Source organism: Balaenoptera musculus, chromosome 8, assembly GCF_009873245.2.
Source record: "Balaenoptera musculus isolate JJ_BM4_2016_0621 chromosome 8, mBalMus1.pri.v3, whole genome shotgun sequence".
NCBI lineage: Eukaryota > Metazoa > Chordata > Mammalia > Artiodactyla > Balaenopteridae > Balaenoptera > Balaenoptera musculus.
In genome coordinates, this window is record NC_045792.1 from 106,772,027 (window position 1) to 106,794,530 (window position 22,504).

General features: G+C 56.4%; 1 protein-coding gene across 5 annotated transcripts in view; it reads left to right on the forward strand.

Moving 5' to 3' along the window:
- ANO1 (anoctamin 1) overlaps positions 1 to 22,504 on the forward strand; it is a 90,839-nt gene that overhangs the window by 22,664 nt on the left and 45,671 nt on the right. For 3 of the 5 annotated variants that reach the window (XM_036862640.1, XM_036862644.1, XM_036862641.1), the window contains exons 4-12: positions 757 to 855; positions 1,604 to 1,755; positions 3,291 to 3,345; positions 6,542 to 6,593; positions 9,087 to 9,152; positions 9,639 to 9,694; positions 13,236 to 13,277; positions 18,571 to 18,635; positions 19,452 to 19,586. In XM_036862640.1, the coding sequence (XP_036718535.1) occupies positions 757 to 855; positions 1,604 to 1,755; positions 3,291 to 3,345; positions 6,542 to 6,593; positions 9,087 to 9,152; positions 9,639 to 9,694; positions 13,236 to 13,277; positions 18,571 to 18,635; positions 19,452 to 19,586 (722 nt within the window). The remainder of the gene's footprint in view (positions 1 to 756; positions 856 to 1,603; positions 1,756 to 3,290; positions 3,346 to 6,541; positions 6,594 to 9,086; positions 9,153 to 9,638; positions 9,695 to 13,235; positions 13,278 to 18,570; positions 18,636 to 19,451; positions 19,587 to 22,504) is intronic. The other 2 variants (XM_036862642.1, XM_036862645.1) reach the window with 1 other exon arrangement.

The following is a 22,504-nucleotide window of genomic DNA, read 5'->3' on the forward strand; positions in this document are numbered from 1 at the left end:
GTTCCCCTCCGTGAAGCGGGGCAGTGGTCCTGCCTTTCCCATCGAGCTTTGGAGTCAGTTCTCGAAGCTCTTAGCTTGTGCAGTTCCTGGTGGGGCAGCACTCAGGGACCCTCGGCTGCCCAGTCCTGTCATTCAGACACGCTGGACCAGAAGTGACTCGTCCAGGTTCACAGCAGCTTAGTGGGGGAGGAGGGCTGGACTCGAATGCAGGGTTGCCTCGAGTCCTCTCGCATTAGGATAAAGTCAGTGCTGACCCAGGGAACCCCGGGGGTGGCCGGGTCCAGACAGAGGTGTGTCCTGACCCCACAGAGATGCCCAGAGGGGACCATCTTCACCATCACCTCCTCACCTCTGCTTGGGCACCCCGGGGACACCGAGTACATCCACTCAGTCGAAGGGCCTGGGCTGTCAGTTGTGGACGGCCTTCTGCGGTTCAGGCTGCTCTGGGGCCCCTCGGCTACCTCTCTGAGAACTTCCCAGGTGTTGTGGGATCCGGGACCTCCCTCCAGGCACCCTCCCGGCTGTTGATCATTCCCTTGGGACCCGGGGGGTGGGGGAGCCCTCTCAGCCCCGCAGCTTTCTTCCATCATCTGGAAGGAGGGGATTGTAGCAGTGCCTCAAAGCATCGTCAGAGGAGCCATGAGGTGACAGGCAGAAGCAGCTGCCCAGTAAACGGTAGTTGCCCCCGAGGGTGAAAGTGGTTTTCAGCCCCAAACATCTGCCCACGCTGACCAAGGACCTCTCCCCTCTTTCTAGACGAAAATTCACGGGGTTGGGTTTGTAAAAATCCACGCACCCTGGAACGTGCTGTGCAGAGAGGCTGAGTTTTTGAAACTGAAGATGCCGACGAAGAAGGTGAGTGGTGCCCCTACCCCACAGGGGTCCTCTAGGGGATGCCCGGCAGGAAAGCGTCATCGGGAGGGTCTGAGCTGTTACGAAAGCCCAAGGGAGCTTCAGCCCCCCCCCCGGGAGGGCAGGAGGGCTCCCGTGTCCTGCGGGCGGAGAGTATAACCCGCTCCCCCAGAGATGCCAGAGGAGCCCGGGAACTTCTCACAGATACAAACACAGTGAAACTTCCCGCTCTGACCGTTCGTACTTGCAGTATTTCAGCTAATTTATCAGACTCACTTTAATTCCATTTCCTCGCTTGCTGGGGTTTTTCTTCTTAATCTCTGACAGCTTCGGGCTGGGAAGCAGTCTGCCAGTGCGTCCGAGGAGCTTAGCGAGGCATCGGGGTTTACTTTGGTCCTTGGGGAGGAAAGCAGGGGGGGATGAAGCTGTTCTCGGCAGCAAGTCAGCTCCCAGCTTCTCAAATCCGCCAGAATCCTCTGGATTACCTCTTTTTAAACAAAAGTAAAGCTGGGGGAAGTTCTCTGGAATGTACTAGAATTGCCCTTTTGGCCGGGATCTCCCGAAACTCTGAGCCTTCAGGCTCATCTAGAAACGCGGGCGTGGAGGGGGCATCGTGGCCCATCCCCGCCCCCTGTTCCCAGGGCGGGCCGTCTCTGTGGCGGGGGGCTAGTTCCCTGCCCGTCTCAGCATAGATTCCCAGAGTCATGGCTCAGCAGGTGACATGCGTCCCCCTTCCCTGCCTCGCCCGCAGCTGTATCACATTAATGAGACCCGTGGCCTCCTGAAAAAGATCAACTCTGTGCTCCAGAAGATCACGGACCCCATCCAGCCCAAGGTGGCGGAGCACAGACCCCAGACCACAAAGAGGCTCTCCTATCCCTTCTCCCGGGAGAAGCAGCACCTGTAAGTGGGGACCCCCCCCACCCACTTGCCCCTTCCCGAGGGCCCCCCCCCGCTGTGTGGTGATTCCACCCCGTGTTGGACGTGGTCCTCTGAGGCCAGAGGGAGTTCTCCATCCCCCCAATGAAGTGGGGATTTCAGCCCCTGGAGCATATTCGCATAAGAGCTTGTGGTTCTTGAGCACAGAAGAGGCCCTGGAAATAATATCCAAGGTCATTATTCACTGAGGAATTAAGGGGACAAGTCTTGTCCTGCTGGGTGACACTTGGGAAAACTAGCTTGAGCCCATGTGAGGGAAGGCTTGGGCCTGGGATTAAAGCCCCAAAGCAGTGGCCTGGGTACCCTCCCCTTGCCCTTCTCTGTCCCTCTTGGGATGTGTCCCGAGGAGTTGGGTCTGGTTAGCTGCACCTCCTGAAGGCTGCCGAGCTCTGGGAGCCAAGAACCGAAAAGCAGCCCCAGCTGGAGTCCTGAGGCCCCAGAGACTCACAGCCAGTGCGGTTGCCTGGCAGGGCTGCACCTATTCTGGAACCTTCCCTCCTCCCCTGCTCCTGAGGGGCAATGAGGCGTAGCCACCTGGGTCAGCGGCAGCTGCAAGGCCTCCTTGGGGCCTCACTGGGCAGAGCTGGAGCGAGGGCAGGGGTGGGAATAGAAAGCTTGGAGTCTGGGAATCCTGTGGGGCTAGGATGACGAGCTCTAGGGAATGGGAGGCTCCTGGACACCCCTGGTCCCACGGGACATGAAGAGCCTCCGCTCAGAACTGGGGCTTCCGCCCTGGCCCGGGCATTAGTCACAGGGCCGGGGCCACATGCTTCACTCGCTGTTTCCCGATCCTCCTGGGGATAAGACATAAGAGAGAAGGAAGTGGCTCCGGCCCAACTCCTCCCACCAGCGCCAGGACCCGGGCCCCCCGCGCATTAGAGGGAGATGCCCTCTTTCCATGACCCCCAGGGCCCTGGCCACCTCCCTTGGCACCCCCTGCCTTGCCAGGCTTGGCTCACCTCCAGGCTCTGGGCCACCCCCAACCCTGAGTCGCCCTCCCCGGCTCTACCCTGAGTGTGTTGGGAATCGGGTAATGTGTTCCAGAGGCAACCCTCTGCCCTCAGGAAGCCTTAGGAAATCTCTGTGTGGCCCAAGACCTCCGGACGGAAACCATTTGGAAATTATAGGGAGACTGCCTTAAATAGTAAAGTGTCCGATGGTGGGATCACCCCAGGAGTGCTGCAGCAGAGACTAAAATCTGCCCCCGAGGGTGTCATTGGAAGGAAAAGGGATCCTTGGCGAGGGAGGTCTGACCTCAGTTGCCCCTGGGGTCACTTCCCACCCACGGGGGTCTCCCAGCCTCCCCGCCTCCCCGAGGTGTGAGGGGATGAATAGACTCTTCCAAATGCCCAGGGTCGGGTCACACCCGGCGTGCGGACAGAGCTTTGTCAATTTCAAGGTCACCGCTCATGGGGGTAGCGTGGTCCCCCAGGGCCTCGGAAACCGGGAGCACTGACTCCAGTGAGCTGTGTCTCTTTTTGTTCCCAAAATTTCAACAGATTTGACCTGTCTGACAAGGATTCCTTTTTCGACAGCAAAACCCGGAGCACGATAGTAAGTATCGCTCACTCGTGGGAATCCATAGCTCCCCAGCAAGGTGGCCTTGGGGAAACGGGATGATAATTTCATTTCAGCCAAGCTCCTCTGGGTGGAAGGGGCTCTAATTGTCTGTAACAGAAATAATTAGAATAATAAAACCAGCGGGCTTTGAGGGACCCGGGGATGGCCGGGGTGGGGCAGCAGGGAAGAAGCAGAGGGATTCCAGACCAGCTGGGTTATTTCAAAATGTTCCCGCATCTTTGCAGTTCCCAGCACGCCTCTCCAGCCTCCTTGCCACTTGCCCTTAGTGGAATCAGTACGTCCCTGTCTCTCTGGAGGTTTGTGAGCAGGCAGGCCTGGCAGGAGTGATGGGGTGGTGTAAGCAAAGGGGCGAGGGTTTGGGTAGATTTCCAGAGCTTTGCCAGACGAGCAAACTGTGGTTTGAAATCTGACCAGGCCGCCTTGCCCTACGCCAGGTATTGGCTTAATGTTTATCCATCGGCCGCCAAGTTGTCCGCCAGCCAAGCTGGGCTGTGCGCGGCTCAGGACCCAACTTCTGTCTAAACAAGTATTAACCTCACAGCCAAGCTGCTGCTTCTCTCTCTTCCTGGCCCAGAAAGCCCAGCCTGGCGAGGAGAGGGGCAGGGCTGGGAGGAGGCGGCTGCTTGGCCTTGAGCAGATAACTGCCCCTCACAGCCACGTCCTGAGACTGGCAGGCACCCGGGCACAGGACAGTGAGTGGTGTAGGCCGCCTTGGCGTGGGGGGCTCAGGCCACTGCCTGGACAGACAGAGCCCGGTCCCATCAACCCTGTGTCCCCTCCCAGCCTAGCGACTGGCAAACGGGACGAGGTGGTGTCCTGCTCAAAGGGCAGCCGTGCGCCCACACCAAGGGTAACCTGGATGCAGCGCCGGGAACACAGCCGCTGCTGTGGTTTTTATTATTGACCATGTTACTGGTGAAATTAGCAATTAAATCTCATTATAATAAACAATGAGGAACTCGTTTGTGCAAAAATGTCAGCAGCCAGTGTAGCTCGGGGCTGACATGTGGTCCAGGAGAGGTAAGTTCTCCCTCTCGGACACCGACCCCTCGGGAGAACCAGACGCAGTTGAACCTGAACGGTTTCACTTTTTCTCTGTCATGTTGGGATGGGAGAGAATTGGAATGGCCAGCTGGGGGAACTGAGGCACGTGCTGTGTTTCCATACGTATGTGCACCCCAGTTTTTACATTATCTGGAGCCACCAGGATGCTCCTGGAAGCACAGGGCAGGGTGCAGATTCGTAAATTCATTCTTTTTTTTTTTTCTTTTTTTACTTTATTGTTTTATTTTATTTTATTTTTTTGGCCACACCATGTGGCTTGAAGGATCTTAGTTCCCCGACCAGGGATCGAACCCGGGCCCCTGGCAGTGGAAGTGCGGAGTCCTAACCACTGGACTGCCAGGGAAGTCCCCGTAAATTCACTCTTGCTGTCGGGGTGGTGGCCTGGGGTTGGGGGGCATATGTGAATGGAAGCTCTTAGGCCCCCTCTCGTGGAGAATCCACTTTAAAATTGAGCTCAGACCGTGATCCCCAAGTCACAGAAGGCAATTCTGTCCGAGCCAGTGTTAGCTGAATGATCCATGACTCCGATTACCTCTGGGGTGGGGGGCACTCTCTCCCAGAGACCCTGAAGGCCTGTTTGTAGAACACCAATGCGCCAGAGAAACTCTTTGGTGACTCAAAACTTTGCCCTTGGTTAGTTGGACCCTGTGGTCTTGAGACCCAACGTCCTTCTAGACAAAGATATAACAGTCCCTCCTGTCTCCTTCCCTGTGCTCCTAGCATATCGGGGCAGCCCAGTGTGCAGGCGGGTAGGAGTCGGGATCAGCAAGGAACAATGGGAAAGGACCTGAGGTGCTGGTCTTAGGACTTGGATTTTCAGCCTGTAGGCACTAGGGAGCCATAGATGGTTGTGGAGGAAGGTCCTAGAAAGATCACTGCCAGTGGCCAGTCGTGGAAGGGCAGATGGAGGGTGGATGTGGGATCACAGGGGTGGTTGTGAAGGGGGGCTGTGGCTGCACGTGGAAGGGAGGAGGTGGTTATGGGAGAATCAGCAAGGTCAGGATGAGGCCACCAATTAGATTCAAGAGGTGCCGGGGAGAGAGCCAGCCAACTGGGTCATTCATTCATTCATCAGTCCGTTACTGAGCACCTGGTGTCTGCCCAAGATGGGCGGGAGGTGAGGGAGGCAACAGGCACATGGCAGGGGTGAGTAATCCGGGACAAGAGAGCAGCGTTGGGGAACTCCCTGGTGGTCCAGTGGTTAGGACTGAGCCCTCCTCTCTTTCACCTCCAGGGCCCATGTTCATCCCTGGTCGGGGAACTGAGATCCCTCAAGCCGAGTGGGGCGGCCAAAAAAAAAAAAAAAGAGAGAGAAAGAGCAAAGTTAGAAGGCAGAGCAACAGGGACGGTGTCTGCTCGATGACCTGTTTGTTAAGGTGGCTCTGTAGCCATTTAGCTCTCAGGGGGAGAAGCGCTTCTGGCAAAAGAAACAGCCAGGGTGAAGGCCCTGTGGCCTCAGGAGAGGGTTGGCAAGTGAGGGGGGGCAGCCAGGAGGCCGGGTTGCTGGGACAGGGCTGGGCGGACGGAGAGGAGGAGAGAAGGTCAGATGGCCCAGGGCCTGGGGGGCACTGGAGGGTGGGACCTCGAGGGGGTCTCGGGGGGTTAGAGTGCTCTGACCCACGCGTCTATGGCACAGGGCTGATTCTTTTCACCCCATTTTGCAGATGGGGAAACTGAGGCACGGGGCACGAGGTAGATAGCCCAAGACCACACGGCTACAAGGACGCAGACCCAGGCAGGCAGACCCCCAAGCCGGGACTCCTGAGGCAGCGAAGTGAAATGTTTTGTTCGTAAAAGGGGCACAGGTTTCTAGAACATTCAGGGCCACACCCGAGAGTGATCCTATCAGCGGAGTCCTCACGCCTCTGAATTCCAACTCACCTCTCAGCCAAAAGGGGTGGAAATCCACCACCAGAGTGCACAGGACCCCGTACTCCTGAGCCCAAGCACGGTGTGGGCCTTTCGAGGTGACCTTGTCCCCAAGAACGCAAGTCCTGACCCCATCTTTGGGGGACGCAGGAGGCTGGCGCTGGTAACAGTCACCACCTCCCTTCCCGGTGACCCATGATGGAGTAGCTCTGGTCCCCCCTTGTCTCCACAACAGGTCTACGAAATCCTGAAGAGAACAACGTGTACCAAAGCCAAGTACAGCATGGGTAAGGGCGTGCTTGGGTCTTGAGCTCAGCACTCATCTCGCTGTGTAATCTTGCCTCCCCATCTTCTCCGTGGGAGGCGGGTGGCCGGGCTGGGGTTTTTTAGAGGGTTTTGATTTAAGCCTGGTGTAACAGTCTCAGGCAGGAGGGCCGTTCCGGGACCAAGGGGCGGTTTTACAGCCCTTTTAAGCACCAAAGGATCCTCCTCTCTGGCTTGAGGCATCTGTGGTGGCCTGTGGAGCCTCTCAATGCAGAGGCGGTAAATCCTGGCTGCTGGAAACTGGAGGGTGACCAAGGGGTCCTGACCCTCTCTTGACCTTTACAGTCCAGGGGGAGGTAGTTAGGGTTCCAGCCGGGGCAGCAGCCAGACACGCACACAGTCTAGAAGGTGCCCCACCCCGGGCCGGGGCCTTGCTGGAAGGGGTGCCCCTCGACGTGTGCCCCTAGGCGGAACCTGCCACAAAACCGTCCCCGCTGGGCTCCTCGGGTACCGGTTTACAGAACACCTCAACCACAGGTGCAAAACCTTCTCGATTAAAGCGTGCACAGGGAACCACCCCCACCCCCACCCCACCCCCGCCATGCAGGTTCCTTGCCCACCGCCGCAGGCTGAGTTTGCTAAAGCAAAACGTTTCAGGGCAAAGTGATGCCTTTCCCCAGTCTTTCCCCCCTTCCTGTTGAGCTGCTTTGTGGCCCGCTGAGAGCGGAGCTCACGGCACAATCCTTCATGCTCTGGAAGCATCTGAAGCTCCGAGCCTGTGGTTCGAGGGCGCAGGGCAGGGCTGGTAAGAGCCTCTGTATCGGGAGAGATGCCCTGCCTATTGGCTTCCTGCGAGGGAAGGAAGGCAAGAGCAGGAGAGGACTCAGGTGCTCGCAGCCGAAGTCTGGGGCGGGCCCAGGATGTGGGGGGGGGGGACGACACCTCCAGGGTCAGACAGGCTGCCCAGGGTGGCCCAGCGGTCAGGCACGGGCCCGCCCTCTGGGCCTGAACTCTCTAAGCCCGTGTACTAAGTCATGGCGGGGGACGGACACTCAGGAGTCGAGAGGAGGCCAGGAAAACCGTCCCCGAGGGAGCAACATGGTCCCGGCCACCAGAGGTGGGGAGAAGCGTGGGTCTAGTCCCAGCGACGCATCTCAGAACTCAGTCTCCCTTTAGCGTCCTGTAGGGGCCCTTCTGGTAGAGACTCGTGTGGTTGCTGTGAAGGTTTGCAGAGAATCCAGGGTCTGGCGCTTCTCAGCTAGAGCTGATCCCCACCCCGGGCCATGCTGTGTGTTCTGGCCAGTTCCCTGGCAGCGCTGGTTCCCAGTGCCGGTGACGAAGCAGAGAGATGAAGGGGTCTTGTCTGCACCCCATTTCACACTGGCCTTGTCTGAGAGCCCTCCTGACCTCCAGATTCATTGATGGGTTCGGTCACCCACCAGCCTCTGTGCCAGGAAGGTCCCTACCCTCAGGGAGTTTCCATTCTGGAGGACGAAAACAGAGGCGAGATGACCAGGTAAACCAGAACATAATCTTGCAGGTTGAGGGGGATGTAGTGATGGGGGATGTAGAACCAGTGATCAGAGGTCTTTCTGATGGGGGATGTAGAACCAGTGATGGGGGATGTAGAACCAGTGATCAGAGGTCTTTCTGATGGGGGATGTAGAACCAGTGATGGGGGATGTTGAACCGGTGATCAGAGGTCTTTCTGATGGGGGATGTAGAACCAGTGATGGGGGATGTTGAACCAGTGATCAGAGGTCTTTCTGATGAGGTGACATTGGAGGGGTGAGGCTTCCGGATAGAGGGAGCCCCTGTGGCAGCACGGTGTTGAGAGCATTCTAGGGACGGTGAGAAGCCAGTGAACCTGAATCCGGCCCCTTGTTCATTTTTTACTGCAGCTGAACTTTCCATTCATGGGGCTTTGGCCACGTGCTCCCACCTGGCTCCGGTCTGGATTTCTAAGTGTCCCTAGGTGCCCTGACCATTCCAGATCACTAGCTGAGGAGATGGTCTATTTTTAAGTGGATTTCAGGGAGTGCCTTTCCCACCAGTGTCACAGCAGGGTAGTCAAGAGTGGGCCGGCCAGGCCAATGAAAAATCTGACCCCCTTCCCACCTAGAAAGCCTCTTCATCCAGGCAGAGGGTTCTGTGACCAGCAAAGGGCTTTGTGGAAACTCCTGGGCAGTACTGGCCCCCAAGGATGTGTGCAAAGCAAGATCAGATCTCTGGGAAGCCCCAGACCCATGCGTGGCCGGGCTCTGCCTTACCCCCTCACGACGCTGTCTTCTGGGGCTGGGGGCCCAAGCCCACACCTCTGGATTCTAGGAGGTGCAGGTGTGGTTATTTTTATCCTGCTCCCAGCGCAGGGCTTCAGGCAGCAAACAAGGGGCCCAGCCATCGTTCCCCTGCCCCCAGGAGTGCTAGACTGTGAGCGTGAGTGTTTTGCCCCCCAAATGCAGCTTTGACCCTTTCGGGCCCTTTTGCATGTAACTAATAGCCGGATGTGTAAACAGGGCAAGGAGAGGGAGGAAAGAAGGATTCTGCCCTTTTAAGTAAAAGGCGAAAATGTGGTAAATATGGTAAGTGCTCTGCCCCTGCGTGGGGCACGCAGGCCTCCTCTTTGGCTTTTCCAATCAACCTAAAATCTAATTCCAAATTGTATGTGTGTTTTCTGACACCATCAATTTTTCCATCCATATTTTTCTCATGATTCAGCTTTTCTAACCACTTACAATCCCCCTTCCTCACCTGCAGGTTTGCCCTCCAGCAGGCGGGGGTAGCTGGTGAATCGCAGGTTTGAGGGTACCTCCTTCCTCCCAGATGTAACTTCCTCTTGGGGTTTCCTCTGTGTCTTCCTAATTCTGCCAATAGAGCATGTTTTTATCATCTCCTAGTCGAACCCGGGGAGGAAACCCCAGAAAGGTGGTCGGGCTCTGTGCAACCAGGTGTGGCTCGCTTTGAGAAAATTCTCGGTGATTGAGACAGCCCTGGGACCACTGTGATTGAACACGGAGCCGTCGGAGACGGGCCTGGTCCGTAATCCTCTCTCTGCCTTTGTTTTCAAGGCATCAGGAACCTGCTGGCCAATGGCGTTTACTCGGCAGCCTACCCACTGCACGATGTAAGTAACCTTGACAAACATAGTTCATCTCCGCGCGTCATTTGATTCTCCAAACCCCAAGGGCCACACCCCCCAGGGAGATCTCCTTATCCTGTGGTCGGGGCTTCCTGCTTTGGCGCGCCTGTAAATGTCAGCCGCTCACGGCCCTTCCTGGTTCCCCAGGTGGGGACCAGAATTACACACAGAGCCATCTTTTCTTACTGAATCATTCCACCAAGACAGGGGCACTTGTGGCAGAAACTCTGCACGGCCATATCTGAACCTCACAGCCAGCTGGTCCGCAAGAACTTTCCCTGGCTCAGTCTCCCCTACCCCCCCCCCCCCCGCCCGGGCTCTGGCAGAATGACCAGAGAGCTCTGTTATGTATCTATTTCTGCAGAGCAAGTGGCCAGTTTCCTGAGCCGAATCTCCAAATCCCACTGGTACCCCCCTGACAAATATAGCCTGTGGCCATGGCCGCGTTGTCTTGGCTTGGGATAGAGAGAGAGAAGATTCTCTTCTTATTGTCTCTATGGAAACAAGGACTAGAGTTCAACAGGGCACTGGGGATGGGCCATGGGGCCTGAGCAGTGTGGGAACTCCGGACAGAGGATCTCTGGAACTTTCCAAATGTGTGTTACTGCAAAGGCTAGGAGAGAGAGAGGACAGGCATGGGGGCCCGGGGACCCAGATTCTAGTCCTGGCCGCTCACTCCTCTGTGACCTTGAGCAGAGGCAGCCCCTGTCCTCTCTGAGCCCCAGTGCCCCCATCTGCAAGTCAGAAATAATACCTGCCCTGTCCAGTTGCCAGGGCTGCAGAGGGTGTTAGCAGGAATTCAGAAACAGAAGGGCTTTCAGTAAGACATTGGACGAACGGGGGGTGGGGCTGGACAGCAAAGGGCTGTCCACCCAGACTGTTGACTCAGAGGGAAAGATGCTCAGCCGACCTGCCGCCGTCCCCCGTCACTCACTGTGAGGATTTGGGCTCAACTGATCCCGTTTTCCCACCTCTGCGCCTCCGTTCATGCTGTTCCCTCTGCCTGTGGCGCTCTTCCCTCCTCCTCTGCCTGGACAACCCCTCCCCAGGGCAAACAAAACATCCCCATGGAACCTTCCTTTCCCCACCTCCCCGGCACGGTTGAGTCTTCCTTCCTCTCTGGACCTCCACGCTCCCTGTCCCACAAAGACAACACTGTTTGGCCACCGTTCATTATGCATGCATCTCATGAAAGCCTCTGCACCTAGTAGGTGCTCAATAAATGCAGTGTGGGGTTAAGTCGAGTTGTCTTGGTGATTGACCTGTTGCGGGATGAATGTTTCGAGGGAGGACTCAGACCCCGCAGGTCCCCGCTGGCGCTCCTGGCTTCTCCCTAGAGGCGCCTCGCTCAGCCGTCCCGTCTGTGCCGCTCAGGTTTGCTCAGCCCCACTTGGCCTTTGAGCTGTCACTCCTGCCAAGACGTCAGGGACAGAAGCCGAAACGTTTCAGGGCCTCCCTGCCTGTTTGATTCAGCCCTTTAAGTCTTGAAAGGGAAAGGGGAAAGATCAACATTTCTGAGCACCTACTGTGTGCAAAGAACTGTGTCTAGTAGGAGCTTTAGCTCATTTAATCTGGTGCAAACACGGAGGCTCAGAGAGCTTTAGTGACTCGCCCAAGTTCACACAGCCCCCGTGGAGGAGCTGGCACCAGAGGCCAGCCCTGGTTGACAGCAGGCTACTCCACCCCTGGCTGCACCACCACTGCGTCCTCCCCTGGAGGCCGAGGCACCCCTCTTCTCAGGCTTCGCTGCCGCATTTGTCTTAGGAATCGATTCTCGCAGCAGTTTAAACCGACGAGTACAAGACTTCCACTGAGCCCCCAGAAAGCATCTCCAAGATCCTCATGTTAGAAACTCCTTGCGCACCATCATCTTTGTCCCTTACACAGCAGTAGGGAAGCCCGCCACGTGGGGTCTGTTCCCACTTTACAGATGGGGAAACTGAGGCTGCAGCTGCTCAAGCAACTTGCCCACGGGCACACAGCCAAGGAGTGGAGCCCAGATCCTCTGACTCTGCTTCCAGGGTTCTTTCCAGCGGGATGATGGATCTCGGTCATCTCGAGGGAATATGAGACTTTTACATCCATGAATTTTCCGTACAGCTGATGGACACACACCCCGTTAAGTGCCAAAGCCGATGTTCAAATATTTGGGGAGATAAATCCTTCTGAAGCTAGCCCTGTGGACCCCATGCCTTAAACAGAGGATGCCGGCTGCTGCTAGGCTGCACCTCGGCCTCTGGCAGGCAGCAGGCCCCTCCCGCGCGTGTACGCTTCTCACCATCTGCCTCTCACCCCTGAGCTGCCCTAGGTCACATCTCAGTGCGTGGCCCAGAGCATCCCACCCTCTCCAGGGCCTTGCTTGCTGCGTTCACTCACTCATTCATTCATTCAACAAGAGCATCTGCCAGGCCAGGGGCCGGGGTCATTGCCAACCAGACAGCAGCCTGTTAGGACTGCACATAGAGGAAGAGCCTTCTACTCCATAACTAGCATTCGAATCCGGAGAAGGACTTGGCGTTTCAGCCGCTGCTGGGTGGCTTTTTGGCTTCCTTCCTGGTTGGCATCTGCCCCCTTCAAGGTCACCGGCTAACTGACCTCTACAGAAATGAGGTGCTGCTGGAATCATGGGGCCGTCTTAGACAAGAGGGAAAACTCTGGGAAGGGGATAGGTTGGGTTGGGTGGGGAGGGCCCCTGAAGACTCGAGGGCGAATTTGGTTAAACTGCTCCCAGAGCATCTTCATTCAAAGACCACAGGCATCGGTTGCCCACCTGGTGGTCAAGTTCTCCCCGCCTGGAGGGGGCTGACGGGGCCGGAAGGGGGGATCACGGAAGGAGCTGGTGAGAGGAGCGGGCACCAGGCAGACCTCCCAGAGCCCTCAGAGCTTTATCTGCCCGGCAGTCCTCAGGACCGGCTGGCCAGGCTTCTAGTCATCAGTGTCACCCGTTGGAATACTGGGCTAGCTTTCGACCTTTAGACACTCCTTCTCTTCCATTGGATTTGGAGACCTGGATCCAAGTCCCAGGTCTGACCGGATTTTGCTGTCTCTCCCAGGAAAGTCAGTTTGCTCCTCTGAGCCTCGGTGTTCCCATCTGTAGAATGGGAGCATTGGGCTCACCGATCTGTAGGCACTGGGATCATCTAACTCATGGTCCCTCCTGGGACACTTGAGAGGGAAGGGGGCACCACACTAGTGGGGCCTGGGATGAGACGCCAGTACCCTCCTGGCAGAGTGGGATGCATGTTCACCCTGTTGACAATCCCTCCAGCCCCTGAAGCCCCCTTTCCTCTGTGTCACCAGTTCCAAGGACCTGACTGCGTTCCCATCCTGGACATCGTCTCTGTGTCGAGGGGAAGGCGCTTCGGGCTTTCCCGGGACACTTTTTATCCTAGGAGGAGGGGGCCTGGGCGCCCTTCCGCACTGTGTGAAGTTCTGTCCTGGGACTAGCTCACCTGCGTAGTGGGGGCAGCTGGAGTGTATGTCTGGAAAGGTTACAGGACAGTAAGACACCTTTCTGTCTTTACAGGGAGACTATGAAGGGGAGAACGTGGAGTTCAACGACCGGAAGGTAGGTGCTACAGAGCCGGGAGACCGCTCCTCGGGGTCTGGGGGTCTGGGGGCCAGCGGGGGACAGGGGCTCGGGGGTCACGGCACTGCAGCCCCACATCTGAGCAAGAAGGTTGGTGAACCCACCTCGTTGGACTCTTTTCCTCTCTGATTCTCAAAAGCATCCTTGGCAGGTTGTCCGAGAGTGTGAAGGGAAGGGACGTGCCCCTCGCCTGCCCTTCCTTCCTGCACTAACCTGCACTTCCTCTGTCCTTCCTTCCTGCACTGACCTGGCCAGCTTCAAACCTGTGTCTCACCAGATGGGTCAGAACCTCCAGGGCTCTTTGCTGACATTTGGCCTAATCCTGCCTGGCTTCCGGGAAAATAAGTTTGGGAGCCACGGGGCCAGCCGCCTGGAGTGCCCCAGCCCCCACCAGCGCACGGGGAACACGATGGATGGTGGTCAAGCCAGTGTTTCTCAAACTTACTTGACCTGGAACCCTTTTTAATGGGAAAGTTATGGAGCCGGTGTCCCATGGGACACACTTTGGGAAATGCCTAGAGATCCTTTATTCTTCAATGGTTCTCCCTAATTCCACCCACCCAGGCTCTCAGGAAGCTCTGCTCCTGCACCCACCCCACATCCGCACCACCACAGCCAGTTCTCCTTCCCTCGCATGCCCACACCCGGATCCCAGCCTCCCTGCCTCCACATGAGCCCCTCGCAGCTCCCCAACAAGCCCTGCCCTCCCTCACCTCAGGGAGCAGCCCTCCCTGGGCTCTACGTTCCTTTCAGCCCCCTTTGTCCCATCTCTTGCTCCCCAAGAACGGATCCTTCCAAGGTGCTAGGTGGGGATGTTTCCCTGAGAACCTCACAATGGAGGCCTTGTCCCAAATTGCAAGGCCCAGGAGACTCTGCGTGTGGAATGCTCTCTGTTCCCACCTCCCTCCAGCCCCCCATATGTGTTTTTAAGCCTCCGGTACTTGATACAACTCGCCTGCCCGCCCGCCCGGGAATCCAGCTGAAGATGCTATCTGATTTAGCACAAAAATTACATATTTGGTTATTTTTAGTGTAACATCTGGCATTCGTCTGAGAGCCCGTGACTTGCAGATCTCCTCCATCCCGTCCACGGGCCTGCCCTGCACCAAACCTGGCCTCAGAGCCCAGCCCCCTTCGTCCCTCTGCAGCCCTATGCCACTGCCTGATGCCCTTCCTCCACAGAGACCCTCTTCTGGCCATTTAGCCTCCAGGTCCCAGGCCCCTCCGCCCTAATCTCCCACCCTCTTCCCCATGCTCCAGCCGCACTGCCGCCTTTCTAATCTAAAGACGACTCGGCTGATGGTCACGTCAGTGCCAAGACTGTCTCATTCAGTTATTACTCAGGAACTACTTGCTGGGCACTATTGTGTGCCGGCCCAGCAGACAGCTCCAGGTTCATCCAGACCCAAAAGTTCTCTGCCTGGAATGCGGCCCACTTTACACACCCCTCTCCTCACTTAATGTTATGTCCCAGCAATGAATACAAAGCCTGGTCCATGATCAGGGAGTATTGGATGAGTGGATGGATGGATGGGTGGGTGGATGGGTGGACAGATGGACTGACAGATAGGTGGACGGGTGGATGGATGGATGGATGGAGGGGTGGATGGACTGACGGATGGACGGGTGGATGGATGGATGGATGGTGAGTAGTGGTGGGTGGATGGAAGGAAGGAAAGAAGGAAGGGAGGAAGGGGAAATGCTCCAGATAACGTGTTTGTGTCCTAACTCAGAGAACTCATTCTCCCTTGGTCGCTCCATCTAAAGTGATCTGGTTCTGAGTATTTTGCTTTCACAATGACAAAATCTGTGGCATCCCGTCAGTGGCAGGAGCCCCAAGTGCCCGAGGACAGAAGGGGGGACGTAGCCAAGACAAGGCCCTGGTCCTGTGCTGAGCTGGCAGAGCAGGGGCACAGTAGGGATATTTCAGCAGAGGCAGGCCTGGGCCAGGGCTGAGCAAGGCCATAACTATTGGCCTGATCTTTGGGCCACAAACACTCGGGGCCTTGGGGCCAAGCACTCCTTCCTCCAGGATTGGGGGGCGGGAGGGTTACTCCAGGTGTGGATTGAGCTGGTCTCATTCCTGTACTGCACTGAGAGCCACGGGGCCCTGGCCCATCATTCATTCATTCATTCATTCAACAATTACTTACTGGAAACCTGTTATCTGCCCTGTCTGAGAAGCTGGGGATGACACAGACCAGACAAACCTGGTGCCTCCATCCTAGGGGGAGACAGCAAGGGTTGAGTACATACACAGTAATTAAGGACAGCGTCAGTGCTGTGATGGACCTGCCCAGCCACATGGGCCCAGGTGGGAGGTCAGGGCAGGAGAGATGCCGGTGGAGGGAGCCAGGATCCCTCTGAGGTCCAGGTGCTGGAAGGCTCCAGGGTCACGGTGACCAGAGCCACTGGTGCCCAGCTGACCTGCCCCAGGGGCCCCCGACACCTCCCACCTGCTCACAGACTGAGGGGCCCCCAGAGTTCTGCCAACCATAGCCAGGAAATCTGATGCTTGATTTCCTTACGCTGACAGCTACAGGGTGATTGATGTTCTCTTCTTGGCAGGGAGAAAAGTCCACCGAGGTAAAGTGGTTTATGTAGAAAGCTGGAGTGTGCCCCCATCTGCCACATCTCTCAGGGGACGGTGGCCGGCCTGCTGTGGCCAGTCCCAGTGGGCCCGGGAACAGGGTGACCAGCATGATGAGGGCAAGCCTTCCGGAGGGTCTTTCTGTGCCTCTCCTCCCCCGCGGCAATCTCCACTCCCTCTCTTTCCATCCCAGGGTCTCTCCCCTCATCCCTCCCCACTCCCTCCCCCCCCCCCATGATGCTGGTCTATGGTGTAAATTTCAGCTGAGGGGAGGAAGCTGCCGGGTTGGTGACTGGTGACGGCCGCTTTGTTTTTCCAGAGGTGCTGTGCGATCTCATCAGAGTTTGCTGGCTCAGACCCCTCCTTTAGAGAGTAAAACTGTAGGCTGTTCCTCCTTTTCTGCGTAATCAGACAGATGGCACATAACAAGCGCCCAGCACTTCACTTCACAAAGCATGAGCCCATCTGGGTCCACTCCGTGACCTGGGAGGAAGGACCGACTCCTTCAGTATCAAGGAGGTGATGGAGCTCAGAGGGGAGGGAGTCTGCCCTGGATACCCAGCGGGGATCAGAGGGGGAAGGCCTGGCTCAGATCACCCACTCGGGACTCTGCCCAGGACACCCACTCCAGACCCAGCAGAGCCACCGTCCTAGCAGGGCACCACGGCTCCAATTCCTGGACCCCTTCTCCTCTGAGATGGGGGGAGGCCCTGGGCATCCCACTTCCTTACCCAGAAGCTACAGAGGCTCCCGCACCAGCAGCCAGACTTGCCATTAAGTCTTTCAGAACTTGGAATCATGCTGAACACATCCTGCTTGCGCCACTTACAGAGAGACTTAAAATCTAAAGAAAGCTACCCTTAATAAAGATCAGAGCCGGCGAAACCCAGGATTTTGACAGCAAGGTTCGCTCATAATTTATTAAGAATGCATTTAGCTTTTCTATGTTATTTTCCTCCCTGTTTTTTCCTCCCTGCTTATTTTGTCCCTGTGTGCTGACTTTTGATGAAACACAGCACTTGTGTTCTCCTGAGTATTATTTTCAGAGCTGCAGAAGGAGAGAGGAAATGGAAAAGTTTGCTAGAAGGTCATTTCTAGGGACCCCTGACTCTCTGGTCTGTGGAAGCTGGCCCCGTCCCCGTGAGCCTCTTACACATCTTTAATTTTCAGAGACTCAATTGAAGGCATCTTTGTGCATAGAAATCCATCCCATCAGCTCTGGATCTTCCAAGTCAGTGGGGGAGAATGTAATATTAGCTCAGGCTTCTGTGACAAAATACCAGACTTAAACAGAAGACATTTATGTCTCACAGTTCTGGAGGCTGGAAGTCCCAGATCAAGGTGCCGGCAGGGTTGGGTTCTGGTGCGGGCTCTCTTCCTGGCTTGCGGACAGCCGTCTTCTCACTGTGTCCTCACACGGCCTTTCCTCCGTGTGTGCACGTGAAAAGAGAAAGCTCTGGTGTCTCCTCCTCTTCTTATAAGGACACCAGTCCTGTCAGGTCAAAACCCTGCTCTCACGACCTCGTTTAACCTTAATTACTTCCGGAAAGACACAGCCTCCAAATACAGTCACGTTGGGGGCTAAGGCTTCAACCTATGAATCTGGGGGGACACGTTCAGTCCATAGTGTAGAGTATTTGGGGCGATGATATAAAAGGCTGTGTTCGGGGGCCACAGCAGAATCTGTATATAGGAGACCCCCAAGTTTTTAAGTCTAAATATTAAGAAAAGGAAAAAGGATGCGAGCCAAGCTTCAGTGTACAGGAGAGACCTGGGGCCCATGGTGAGTTCTCACCGGCGTGCCCACGCCTGCTTCCTGCCAGCAGAGATGGGCAGCCGAGGTTCCCAGCTGGGGCCCAGCTCCCCTCCAGCCAGCAGTGTCACCGTAGGCTTTGAGTTAAGGTTGGTAAAGCATTAATTACCCACATGCATGGGATTTCTTTATTAAAACCAGCAGTCAGTCCTAACCCAGCGTCTTCCCGAGGACACCCTATACCCATGCGTTCATACAAGGCTTCCAATCGCCAAGCTCATTGCCATCCTGCCCAAAGCCTGGGGCACGATGGGGTGTGTAGATTTCATTTATTTCACGAAGCTGTGTTAATCAGACAGCCCAGCTCAGGAGACACACATCGGGCTGTCTGTGCATCCCGTGAGACTTTTAAAAATCGTACCACTGGTATTTCTCTGCTGCAAAGCCTGGTGGGTCTGTCTTTTTACAAAGAAAGTGAGCTGTCTGACAGTGGCAGGCCATTTGAGATCAATTCCAGATCAACTTGTGAGCAATGAGGACTCTATAATGATGCCAGAAGTTTCTTTCCCATCCCCACCGTCGCCTAAAAACGTAAGCCTATTCCTCGTCGGAAAGCCCGCCACCACCCGCGGCTTCTTCAAGGCCCTTACCAGAGCTGAAGGTTTTGACCCGTTTTTTCATGTCCGTCTCCCTGACCAGAACGGGAGCTCCAGGGCTCAGGGCTGTGTCTGCTGTGCTCAGCTCAGAACCCGGCGTCCACCACAGTACCCAGCACAGGGCTGACCCTCTGTACGTGTTTGTTGAATGAATGAATGACGTAGCTGTGAGCGGACACCTCAGTTCAGCGGGGGCCCAGCAGCCCTGTGTTCTGGGGAGCAACCTGGGAGCGTTACATTTTCCCCAGCCCTTCACCACTTCCTCTCTCCCAGCTCCTGTACGAAGAGTGGGCGAGTTACGGGGTCTTCTACAAGTACCAGCCCATCGACCTGGTCAGGTGAGAGGGGACGCTGGGAGCAGGCCTGGTCGGATAGATGTCCCTGTGCATTTCGACTGTGCTAAGTGTGCAGTGCGTGGGGGCCTGCTTGAACTCGAAGAGCTTGTGCAGGAAAGCCAAGGTCTCCCGGCAGGACGGGAGCCTGGCGGAGCCTTAGATAAGCAGTTTATTCAAATTCACTGCAGGACGGGCTCTTATCTGTCATATTCACTGTCTCTCCCTAAATCCACAGTCCAGCCTGACCCAGCCAGGCATCTGGCGTGATTTCTTTCTGTGTTGAAAGGAAGAAAAGAGCTGCCTGGGAATTTGTAAGAACTGCCCCTCTGGGCAATGCGTCCTCTCCTGAGGGGACCTCCATCCCGGGCCAGGAAGGGGCGAACAGATCAGGCAATGGGTGTGCTGTTGGGGGACACGTAGACCAGAACTCAGACCATCAAGGAGCCAGAAACGCTTAATATGCAGAGTGATTGGTTCTCTTGGTGCCTCGGGGCCGGAGTTTATTCCTGTCCTTAGGCTGAGCAGGGCTGGAACAGAGCTGACAGCCTCCGGGCAACATCATGCCCTTCAGCGTGGGCATCACAAGTGGAAATGCTCCCACCTTCGGGGCACAGCAGAGAAGTGCTGGCATAGGGAAAGCAGAGAGTACCCCAAACCTGACAGCCTGGCTCAGGGGCCCCCAGTCTCTGCTTCTTTGGTTGAGAGAATCAGGGGCCCCCCATGAGCTATTCCTCGCTGGTGGGGAGGGGGTAGGTGTAATTTTTTCCCCCTGATGTGGATTGAGAATGTGTCTCTGTTTGGCTTTGCCCTACGGTGCAGGAAGTATTTTGGGGAGAAGATTGGCCTGTACTTCGCCTGGCTTGGCGTCTACACCCAGATGCTCATCCCCGCCTCCGTGGTCGGGATCATCGTCTTCCTCTACGGATGGGCCACCGTCGATGAGAACATCCCCAGGTAGGCGGGCAGCCCCTCCCTCCGAACACATCCTCATCTTACTAAGGAGCCGCGTTCCTATTACTGCAGGAGCAGAACTCCCTGGGGCTCGGGCCCCGCACCCCAACCCCTGCCCCGCCGTGCGCCCGCTCAGTTCCCCCGGGGACGTCACAGGCCAGGCCAGGCGCTGTCAGAAAGAGAGCTGCCCAGTCCAAAGGGTGTAATAGCCGTCTGAGCGCGTGGGCGGCCTTTGCAGGCACGATCGCCCTCGGAGACGCTTTATTATCGAGAGGAAGACATAAAATAAATATCCAACTCCTTTTCGTTCTTTGAAGCTTTTTTTCCCATTTAGTTCTTGGTCATTATGTGACAAGAAAATTGACTGCTTCCCTGTGCGGTCAGGAAATGAGACGGATGACCATTTGGAGACCTCGGGGCAGTGCACGCAGCCAGCCAGGCCCTTGTCCGTGCCGCATCCCCTGTCCCCACGGCTTTGGGAGATGTTGCAACAACAGGACCGTCATGAGGGCTGACCTGGTGCAACAGGCCCCGGTCTCTGAACGCAGGGCTGATAGTCCTGCTACTATTCACCAAGGGGTGGGCCAGGCGTGGGGGGCTCTTGGAAGGAGGCCAGGACCCCAGAGACAGCCCGGCGTCGTGCCGGGTGTGGTTCTCCCAGAATGGCAGCCAGAACGTGAGTCAAGCAGCGGGAGCTTGAGGACACCATCTCCCCTCTTTTCTAGTGGTTTCCTAGACTTGCTAATACCGACCCAGGGATAACTGATTGTGTTATGAGTTCAGGATTTCAGGCCTAACTTCCATTAGGGAACACTGTGCCAATGGACAAAACACTGGATAGAAAAGTGGACGCCCCTGGCCCTGCCTCCTGGGAGCTGGCGGTCTGTCGGGGACAGTCCCGGTACATCAGCGCAGTTTACGTTTCTTACAGCTCAGCCCAATGTCTCTGAAGCAGAGCTGTGGTTTAGACAATCCATCCGTGGTTCTCATCAGAAAAGAGCCAATGAAGGAGTCTTTTACTTGGTGGAGAAACTGACTCCTTAGGACTCAGCGGTGCAGAAAGGCCACATCCAGTAACTTTGTGCAAGTGATGTGTGAATACATGAATAACACCTAAAATATTCCACCCACCCGGAATCAGAACGTTGAAGGAATCTGGCTTATGTCTCTCCAGGGTTATTTTGGGCACAGGCAGGAGAAAGCTTGTCCCTTTGTTTGCTAATGACACGAGTTCACTGTGCTTGGGTTTGACGAAGGCAGAGATCAAAAAGTAGCCCAGACGCGGAGGGGACTGAACTCCAAAACCAGAGAGACGCTGTGAGTGGAGGGTGAGGAACCCCCCACGGAGACTTCTCCATCTGCCTTCCTGCCGGTCCTGGAGGGGAAGCTGGGCTGGTGGCCTCGTCCAGGATGCTCTGCCCAGGCAGGCGCGGGCTCCCTGACAAGGACGCCGACATCCCCAGGCCAGGCCAGGCCAGGCCAGCGCTGTCACACAGCCAGGGATGCAAACAGCGTTTACTGGGAATTCTGGAGCCCCGTCTGACCTCGGCCTCTGCTCACTTGGTGCCTTGAACAAAGCAGGAAGTGTGCATTCCCCTTGGAATCTGGCGCAAGCCAGTTTGTAGGATAGCCAGTGCCCCCTGCACCCCCTGCGCCCCGCACGATGCTGCCCTGCCGCCCCTGCCCCTCTATTTGCCCCCAAAGAGTATGCCCACCCATGGCTTGTCTTTATTTTGGCTGAAGGCAGTGAAGGGAGAGGCTGAGGGTTTAAAACCAGCAGAAACAGGCTTTTTGACTGGTTGACAGTTGTTTAAGCTGGCAGGGAGGAGGGCTGGGCAGCCGTGGGGCTCACAGGCAGGCAGAGACGCGGGCCCTGGCTCCCCCCGGCCCCTCCCATCCTCAGGGCCCCAGGCGGCACCCTAACAATGGTGGAGGGGGCCTTCCATCCACAGGTTCCCTGAGAGGGGCTGGGGTCCTGCACGGGTGGGGTGTCCTGCCCCTCTGCCCTTCAGGAGAGGCCCCCAGAAGAGAGGAAGCTCAGGGAGGGACAAGAGATGGACCCCCTTGAGGCGGCTCCTCCGCCTCCTTTTAAAGTCACAGCAGCTGCCGGTGCTCCATTATTCCCACAATAATGATGGTGAAAGAGAGGATGAGTCCCAGGGCCGTTCCGAGGGCTTCACGTGCGTTCCCCTGTTTAATCCTCCTAACAACCCAGTAACACGGGTTCTCAGGGAATTCCCTGGTGGTCCAGTGGTTAGGGCTGCGCTCTTTCACTGCCGAGAGCCTGGATTCAATCCCTGGTTGGGGAACTAAGATCCCATGTGCTGCGCAGCGCAGCCAAAACAAAAAACAAACCAAAAAAAACCCAATATACTTGAATAAAATGCCATGGCCTTTTAAAAAAGAAAAATGGGTTCTCTATTCTCAGCATCCCCATTCTATAGATGGGGAAATTGAGGCCCAAGGAGTTGGAGCAACCTGCCCAAGGCCACACAGCTCACAAGCGGTAGAGCTGAGATCCAAATCCAGAGCTGGTTCGCCCCCGAGTCCACGGTGCCCTATGGCCTCTGTGTGCCTGTCCCCGCCCCACATACGCGTGCACACAGGCACACACACGCATGCTCACACACGCACTTCCCCAGATGCTTCGAGGCAGCAGCTGGTCCATCTTTCCCTCTCCCATGCCTGACACCGTGCCTGGCACATATAGCATGTGCACAATCTTAATAAGTCTATAGTAAGAGTAACCGTGAGAAGAGAATTGAGCTGCATGCCCGCAGTGCTAGCAGAGGAGGGTCCCTCACAGCCTCTCAGCAAGTGTTTCTCCAACACCGATGGCTGTGGCCCAGCCACGATTCTGTGCATCCAGAAATTTTTTTTAAAAGCCAAGAACAACCACCCGATTCGGCCCCCTCCTCGAT